The sequence below is a fragment of the Mustelus asterias genome, chromosome 24 (assembly GCF_964213995.1).
Source record: "Mustelus asterias chromosome 24, sMusAst1.hap1.1, whole genome shotgun sequence".
NCBI classification, from domain to species: Eukaryota; Metazoa; Chordata; class Chondrichthyes; order Carcharhiniformes; family Triakidae; genus Mustelus; species Mustelus asterias.
The window spans coordinates 26456470-26465604 of NC_135824.1; the positions used below are offsets into that span (position 1 = coordinate 26456470).

The 9135-nt window shown below is 42.6% G+C and overlaps 1 protein-coding gene across 1 annotated transcript; it reads right to left on the bottom strand.

Moving 5' to 3' along the window:
• Nucleotides 1-307: 307 nt before the first annotated feature.
• Nucleotides 308-7948, bottom strand: LOC144511292 (arrestin domain-containing protein 4-like). Its single transcript, XM_078241507.1, has 8 exons — nucleotides 7480-7948; nucleotides 5194-5263; nucleotides 4944-5091; nucleotides 3880-3982; nucleotides 3535-3791; nucleotides 3155-3317; nucleotides 2789-2943; nucleotides 308-2609 (listed from the first exon to the last, which is right to left on the bottom strand). Exons 1-8 carry the CDS (start codon nucleotides 7739-7741, stop codon nucleotides 2550-2552), a joined length of 1218 nt encoding a protein of 405 aa, XP_078097633.1. The 5' UTR covers nucleotides 7742-7948; the 3' UTR covers nucleotides 308-2549.
• Nucleotides 7949-9135: the final 1187 nt, after the last annotated feature.

Consider the following 9135-nt stretch of genomic DNA (forward strand, 5'->3'; position numbering starts at 1 on the left):
CTCCAAATGGTGCTCCAAAAGGGTATCATTGCCATGTCCTGCCCAAACAAGTACCTGAATTGGCAGGCTTTTTATTTAAATTATTCTCCTTCTCAGACACCCAGGATACTGAAGCCAATTGTACTATAGCCTGACCCAATTTCAGATAACTCAATAAAATTCATATTAAGAGTACTGGGCATAGGGGAAATGTTGCAGTTTTGCATGCTTACACATTATACAGAAGGCAAGGCAGGTTCTCCTGCATCACACTTCCTTTCTCAAAAGCTAGTCACCACAAAATAACATTTTCTATAAAAGAGGAAAATTGCTTTTCCAAAAGTTTTTATTAACAAAAGATGAATCAGATTTAAATAGTACAAAATCGCTCTTTACATCAAAAATACAAAGAAAATTGAAAATGTCACAGTTTTAATGGCAAGTTGGATAATGCACATTTAGCTTATCAAAGTTATTTTTTCCACATTCAAGTAACACTTACATTTTTGTGCTCATTTTCCATTCCACTTAAAATATTCCTCCTCCTTTATTAACTGCCAGTTGACACAAGAAAGGCCACCTTAGAGATACAAACATTTGCAAAAACTGACCACCAGTTAATGACGTAAGAAAAGCTACAAGGGCATTAACAGTATTAAATTACAAAATGTTATTATACAATTCAGTTAAAAAACTTTCATTTTCCAAAACCCAAGTGCATTGTTCAGTTTAATTTTATTAGAATTAAGACATTTCATTCCACCTTTATACACAAAGATAGAAGAATTTTAATCCTAACCGCAAGAACTTTTGGTTCACATGTAGCTCCAGAATGTTCATACAAGGCTGAGAAACTGAAAAGGATATTCTGATAAGTGGTCTTAAGGTGCAAAATACAATTCATACTGAAAACTCAAAAGTAACAAATATTGACTCTTCCAATTGTGTGTGTGTGAGAGAAGAGTTCTCACTTTCCAATTAAGCTTTCTCCCAATTCTCATTGGCTATCAACCCATTATGAAGTTTTAAAAGTAGTAAATCAGGAATGGGCATCAAGATTCTTCAGCAATTAGAAAACTTGGCAGGTTCCACCACCAACGACCCCCACCAACCAAAAACGGAGTGCACTACAGTCAAAGCCCTGAGAAACAGAATATTGCACCATTAAACTTCTGAATTAGAAATCAAATTGGGAGTTCTAACAGGTGAAATCACGAGAGAAAGAGAAGCAGTTAAATAATTCTTGCTGAAAGCATTTCCATGAAATGCAATAAATTTCATAAATTAATGCAAACTTGTCATTCACACAAGCCTTCCTCAAAAAGAGATGAACCCCAAATATAAAACTGCTCATGCACACAAGTAATTTATCAAATAACCCTTTTGTTCCTCTTTACTTCTAGGAGGAACAGATTACTGTGGTTCAAATACTGAATGGAAAAGCTCAGATATTGATCCACTCAGTAAGATTTCAATTTTTGGCTATTTCTCTTAGTTGCAGAATTTACAGTATGTACCACTAACTTAGGAAGCCATTAACGTTGGGGGGGGGGTTACTTTAAATGGAATTTAGCACTTTGTCACATTCCCACCACAGTGAATGCCAATATGCAAGCACCTTCATAAAAAAAAACATGAGTATCACAGCCAGATACTAGTCGTTTGTAGTGAATAAGGTAAGAGCATATAACCATCCTGAGTATCTCTATCCCCTCAACCATTTCCACCCGCCTCCCTGCATTAGGACAGTAGTTAGACAAGAAATATTTATCTACGCTTGAAAATTGTCACTTACAGCTTTGCTCCATTTAACTGGTCTGCATTGAAAAGGCAACAAAATGGATAGTTATGCAAAACATTCCCTTTAAGATACATGAAATGAGTGCAAATTTATAACTGAAACGGTATAAGATTGTACTCTTTGGTAAATTTATAAATACAGATATGGTGATTATTTTTCCAAAACTACTAGCTTGCTCAATAATCAAAACAGCATTGGCAGTAATTGAGAACTGGAAAGCACTCTGTAAAAGGCAACATTGTACCAGTGTTTTGCTTAAGAGGACACAAAAAATGTAAACATTAATCTTTAGCTTTTCCAGAGATAAAAAGTCCCCAATGGTTCAGACTTTCTGTCCCTTTAACTGATAAATATAGTGCTCATTTAGTGATAGTAATCTCCCTCACACAACTTCTTTGCTACAATAGTAGCATAATAAATTAAATATTCCCTTTTTTCCATTCACCATATTTGGTTGTTTAACAAGGGAAAATGTTTAGCTTCGCCTGGGGACTCATTTGAGAGCTGGGAGGTCTTTGTTGGTCTGTAAAGTTAAGGTTGACTAAAATTTTCCCAATCTTCAGTTCAGGTTTAACATTCTCTCCTTCTGCACATCTGCCAACCATAGCAAGAACATTTCTTAGTTTCTTCTCTTCACAAACAGTAGTCTCTTCTGCCAGTCTGCTATTGATCAGTCCACCACAGGCCATCATTCAAATCTTCATCTTGAAGTGCTGAAGATGCTCTATACTTCAATGTTTAACTTTAAACCAAATATAGAGCTCCTCCCTCAAATATCAAATGACACTTCACGTTGTGTTTCTTCTGTGAAGGTAGGATTAGGGTCAACCTGAAGAGGAAAAAAAGTGGCATGAATGATAGTGAAATTGTAGCAAATCTCTACAAAAGAATGCAGACATAATAGGAGTAAAGTCTTAATTTTTTAAATTTAAAAAATAATTAGTCACATATGAAGAAAGTTAGTTTCCTTACTAAAACTCAAAGTTAAAAATATTCATGTGATCAAACCTCTGAATAAATCGGTGGTGGCTGAAATCGGAACTCCTGAATATAAGCAAATATGGGGCTCCCAAATTCATGCTCCAAATGATCAGCTTGTGGAAGGGATGGAAATTGTCTGGCAAGGTCTTCCTCAGACACAATATCAGCATAGTTGGGTGGAGCTGTGGAGACAACAGCAAGACATAGCTTTATGAACTGCATCACTGTCAAGTAGTCACTAGAAAACAGGAACCCAGTATTTCAAGAACTCTTAGCAACACAAAACTGAATATGTATTAAACTTACAGAATTGAATAAAAATAATTGGAGTCCCCTTAATTAGATTGTTAAACAGTGTTTGTAATAGATAGTAAATGGAGGGGAATGTCTTACCTTCAGGCTGTTCTGGCAGGGCAAGTTGAAGCCAACTCATGTCCATGCTGAAATGGCTGCACATACTAGATGTTCTACTTCCAAAGCTGTTGTACGGGATTGTGCCAATAACTATGGGTAGCTCGAGCATCAGTTTTTTAGAACCTGGAATGTGTACATAGACCTGTAAAAAGAGAAAAGTAGTTCGGATTAAAAACGCTAAAGTATATTGCTGGAATAACTTGAGGGGGATTTTCAAGAGATTTACACTTTATTTTACAACCATATGCTTTAGTTGCTTGTGTGCTTAAATGTCATTAATGGAAAAGGTGTCTGATAGAATAGGACATGAAGACTGAACAATAAAAGTAGGGTGTTCAGCATGTTACTGATATACTCACAGCTAAAGAATATTCCACTCTGATGATGCCGCAGTCTAGGATAGATGGGGTCAGTGGTGGAATTTTGAGGGCTTTTCCATTCCATGACTCTGTACTACCAGAAGGAACATGGTTTCCACGAACATTTGCAATCATTTGTCGAAAAGTCTTGGTTTTCTCATTTGCAAGGTAGGTCTGGGTTTGAAAAATTGCAGCTTTTGGCATAATAAGGCGTGAAGAACAATTCTCAAACTCTGCATAGATTGGGATTGCTTCACCTATTTCAAAATAACATGTAATTAAAAACATTGAAAAGCACACTTCAGAAAGGAATATATAGGTGGGAAAAATAAACATTCAACTCACCATTGCAGAACCCACTTCTCTCAATATTGGCACTTAGGGATATTGGTCCAGAGGTAAAAAACCAACAACCGATCGTCTTTTCTTTACTCTTTGATACTGAAGACTGAAAGGGAAAATGATAAATACTGCATAAGACAGCAAATAGTAATTTTATAGGTAAGCTGAGATCAGAAGTACTTTTGCTAAACTAATTTGTCCTCTTTCAAGTCACTGCTCAGGTACAGTGGAGATGTGGTCTAAATAAAAAACCCAGTCAACTTTAAGTTAATTGCAGTTAGTTGCTAAATGCTTCCAAATGTTTAGCTCAATCTATAAAAAAAACCCTCAACAATAGAAATGTTCAACTTTATGAGTTGCTTAATTGCGTGTAGTCAGATTTGAATGCAATTTAACTGTTTATTTTATATAGATCAATTGTATGTAAAGTCATCAGCACTGTTTACATTCTACTGAAAGATATTCAATAGCCAGCTAACAAATAGCTTATTTACTTAAATTGCTCCCAATCTTATGAATCAGTTACTCTGCATTCATACTGTACAGCTGCTTTAGAGGCAATCTTACAGCATTATCCTGGGAATTCAATACAGAGCCCACATTTATATTACAGTGCAGATTCTGAAACTTCAAGAACTGACTCTGTTTCAGGCCAACATAATGAACTCTGGGAAGTTTGCACTGGACTACCGCATCACCAGTTTCCTGGTCTGTGCAAAGCAACCAGTCAGCAGGTGGTACGACCACTCAAGGCTCCCAGAACCATATTTTGGATCCTGCAGAGGAAAAAGCATCATCGCTTAAATTTTATTGTGCTGGTGATAGCAGCTCAGTAAAATAAAACTGTGACAAGTTAATGTTCGCAAGTAGATATGCACTTTAAACCTTAAATTTGAATGTGCAGCCAATGTCAGAAAGGATGTTATAAATACAGAAGGATAATCTTGGCTAGTGTTTATGTATCTGCAAGATGCAAAATGTATATATGTTGGCCTCTAACAGATATCTGATGCAACAGTTGCTCAATTACAATTTACAAAAATATGAAGAGAAAACACTCAACTTACCAGGAAATTTGGAGCATTAATATCAATCTGACTTGTCACTGAGAATTCTGTTTTCACAATTTGGTTTGGGACACATGGCCGCTCCAATATTGCTGTCACCCAGTACTTAACACTGCCATATTTTCCTTTGAAGGATGTGACCAATGGCCTACGTTTTAAAATAAATAAAATGCATTTAGAAACTTTGTTACTTGATATTCCCCCTCACAAAAGATTACATTTTTGGATATGGACTCAACTTGAAACTTACCCTTGTGGTAATTGAAAGCTGAATGGAAATTCATGTTTCCCTTGTTGCAATACGAAGCAGTCTTGATCACCTGAAGGAAATAATGACAAATATATAGAATATTATAGACAAAGAAAAATACTATAAAAGTACACACTAGGTCAGTATTAGTATTTTTTAAAAAATCAAATTAGAGCATCACATCATATAGAAATAAAACTGCCCAAGTATTACCCATAAAGCAAAGTGATCTCCTGGACTGGTTTTGATAAGGTCAAGGAAGAACTTCAGCATTTTTGCCTTGTGATAGTTTAACGTAGCCTTTAGTTTAAAGACATTGGATTAAGTACAAGCTGTTAAAAACTCTGGGATTTTCCTTTCTTTACTTCTTCCAATTATATGTCTGCAGGTTGTTAAAAGGTTGAAGAAAGAAAATGAACATTTAGTCATAATGCTCCGACCAGCACGAGGACTGATGTTACTTGTCTTATCTTGCTTGTCAATTTCATGTTTGCAACTTTTCTCCAAAGCTAAAGACAGGTTGTATTTAATTTATCTTCTTCCCCTCTAAAGCTGCTACCTGCTTGTTTCCAGCAGTGTTTTTTGACAATTATATAAACAGTCAGTAATTTGTGTTACATTTGTAAGAAGCCTCTCTTCCATCTCTAAAGCTGCCTCAGTAATTAGATCAGCCCGCAACTGGATTTGCATGTAGAACATGTTAGGTCAATGGTTGACTTATACAAGTGCAATATTAACTATCAAAACCATGCAAATGATAGCTTTACAAGCTGCACTCACTGCTCCCTTAAACTCAATGAGTATAGAAAACTTCAGTACGGTAGAAAGCTGGGGATTGTACAACTTTATATTACCTATATGAAGGCATCCCCCTTAACATACCAGAAAAATATATGTGTTGAAGATTTTGCCGATAACTGACTATTGACAGATAAACAGAGAGTTTCTAGTTATCAATCATCTCAGACATATTAAAGCAGCAGATGGTTTGGGGGAGCAAGGGGTAAAGGGAACCTGATGCATATTTGCACTCTGTGTAGCAACATTTTTCAAGTGAGCCTGTGCGATCACCCACACTAATGCTTTTAATTAGCAAATTCTGCTACAGGCTCCGTGGGAAGGACATGAAGGCATTAGAGATTGCAGAGAGGATTCCATGAGAATAGTTCCTGGGATGAGAAAGCTTCAGTTACTCCCCCCAGCCAGTGACTAGGATCTGGAATGCACTCTTTGCAAAAAATGGTGGGGGAAGCAGGTTCAACTATGACTTTTGAAAGGGCGGCACAGTGTTTAGTACTGCTGTCTCACAGTGTAAGGAACCCACATTCGATTCCAGTCTCAGGGACTGCCTCGGAGTGTGTACATTCTTCCCATGAGTTTCCTCCGGGTGCTCCGGTTTCCTCCCACAGTCCAAAGATGTGCGGGTTAGGTTGATTTGACAGTGCTTAAATTGCCCCTTGGTGTCCCAAGAGTGTAGGTTAGGGGGATTAGCAGGGTCAATACACAAGGTTACAGGGATCAGGTGGGATGCTCTGTTGGAGAGTCTGTACAGACTTGATGGGCCAAATGGCCTGCATCTGCACTGTTGGGTAGAATCAATGGGTGGATGGTCGATGGTAAGTTTCCCTTCAGTATCCCAAAATGAGTGGGTTGGGTTGGGGATTAGCACGGTCAATGCACAGGGTTACACACAGTAAGAAGTTTAACAACACCAGCTTAAAGTCCAACAGGTTTATTTGGTAGCAAAATAAACCTGTTGGACTTTAACCTGGTGTTGTTAAACTTCTTACTGTGTTTACCCCAGTCCAACGCCGGCATCTCCACATCATGATTACAGGGATAGGGCAGGGGTAAGATGCTCCGTAGAAGAGTCAGTGCAGACTCTCTGGGCTGAATGGTCTCTTTCTGCATTGAAGGGATTCTAAGATTATCTGAAGAGGAAAGGATAACAGGGAAAAAGGGGGGGGGGGGGAGAAAAGAGGAGAAATCAAGTGGTCTACTCTTAAAGGGCTAGCAGGGGAGGGGGGGGGCGAATGGTCTCATTCTGCAATGTGGGGCAGACTCGATGGGCCAAATGGCCTCCTTGTACACTGTAGGGACTCTATGATTATCTGAAGAGGGAAAGAGGGAGGCTGAGGTTTGGGGGGGGGTGTCAGGTGAGCTGGGCTAGTAGGGGCAAGAGGGGCCGAGTGGGCTCATTGTGTCAAATTACCCGGAGAGAGAGAAGGGGACCAGTCCGCGGCCGCTGTCAGTGTCCATCCCCGGGGTCTCCCCCGGTCTATTTACCTGTGGCCTCTCGCAGGCTCTGCCGGTGCTGCAGGTAGACCACCTCCTCCCGGTAGCTGGGCGCCGACACCGGGCTGGGGGCGGCCCCCTTGTCGCTCCAGCTGACCCGGGCGCAACCCTTGGCCTCCAGACGGAGGGAGGCGGCCGGCAGCCAGTCGCTGACCTCCAGCAGCACCTGTCCCGACACCCGGTCGCCGCTGGAGTAGCCGCCCAGCGCCTCGGTGTCCAGGGCGATGGCGAAGGTCCTCACCTTCACCCCCATGGCGATAAAGCCCCTTCCCTCGGTCGGTCAGTCAACGACTGGTTTCAACATCGGGTGTCAGCCTGCACTCCCCCTTTTGTCTGTCCGCTCGCCTGATAAATAAATCAGTGCCTCCGTCTGCTGGAGGGGAGCTTCCCCTCTGACTAAACCTTTCGCTCGCATCCCCGAGCATGCAAACACGCCCACCGCGCACCCTAACCTGCTGGAGCCGTCCTAACCGCCATCCTAACCGCCTCCCCTTTCAAACCCATTGGCTGTTTGCACTCCCGGCCCGCCCCCCGGCGGCCTCTCTCCATTACCCGATTGGGCCAGGTTGCCGTCACTCAGCCCTGTCCCCGCCCCCACCCTTGCCCGAGCAGGTTAGGTTGCGCTCCCACTCCCCGCGGCTGGGGCTCCCGCAGCTGCTGCCCGGCTGATCGGGGCGTGATCACCAATCAGCGGCCGCCGCCGCCGCGTGCACAGCGCCGCCATTGGCCGGCCGGGCGCACGCCGCGCGGCCAGCGGCCAATCGGAGGGGGGCTTCCGTCAGGTGCACAAGCCGGCCGCCCTGCCGGGCAGTCAACAAGCGTCAGCCGGCGGGGCGTTGCCCCTGGCAACGGGAGGCGGGCCCTTGGGGGGGGCGGGGTGAAGGGGAGGGTGTTGCTGCCCTGAGCCACCCTGACGGCTCCCTTCCATGCACAGCTGCTGCTGCTGCTCCAACACCATGCCTTACCCAATCCAGCTGAGTCAGTGAATTCTGATTATAACATCTGCCCTTTAAAAGCTTCAGTCTGAAACCAAAAGAGAAAACACTGGACTTCAGCAGTGTGTGAAAATGGTGCTGAATTTTTATAGAATCCCTGCAGTGCAGAAGGAGTCATGATGTGGAGATGCCGGTGTCGGACTGGGGTAAACACAGTAAGAAGTCTCACAACACCAGGTTAAAGTCCAACAGGTTTATTTGGTAGCAAACGCCACTAGCTTTCGGAGCGAGCTGCTCCTTCGGCTCACCTGACGAAGGAGCAGCGCTCCGAAAGCTAGTGGCGTCTGCTACCAAATAAACCTGTTGGACTTTAACCTGGTGTTGTGAGACATCTTACTGTGCAGAAGGAGGCCATTCAGCCCATCGAACCTGCACTGACAGCAATCCCATCCAGGTCCTATCCCCCAGCTATCCACCCCGCTAATCCTCCTGACACTGAGGGGCAATTGTGCATGTCCGATCAGCCGAACCCGCACTGGACTTGTGGAGGAAACCGGAGCACCCGGAGGAACAGTGGGTTCGCACTGCTGTTTCCCACAGCGCCAGGACCTGGGTTTGATTTTTGGCTGGCGTCACTGTCTGTGTGGAGTTTCTCCCCGTGTCTGTGTGGGTTTTCTCCAGGGGCTCCGGTTTCCTCCCACAGTCCCAAAGA

Excerpts from the sequence above, each read along its gene's own strand:
- LOC144511292 (XM_078241507.1), bottom strand. The coding sequence starts at position 7,741 with ATGGGGGTGAAGGTGAGGACCTTCGCCATCGCCCTGGACACCGAGGCG. Across the intron at positions 3,983-4,943 it reads TTAATGCTCCAAATTTCCTG|TCTTCAGTATCAAAGAGTAA; the intron begins GTAAGTTGAGTG and ends TTTCCCTTTCAG. Across the intron at positions 2,610-2,788 it reads CACCACCGATTTATTCAGAG|GTTGACCCTAATCCTACCTT; the intron begins GTTTGATCACAT and ends TTTCCTCTTCAG.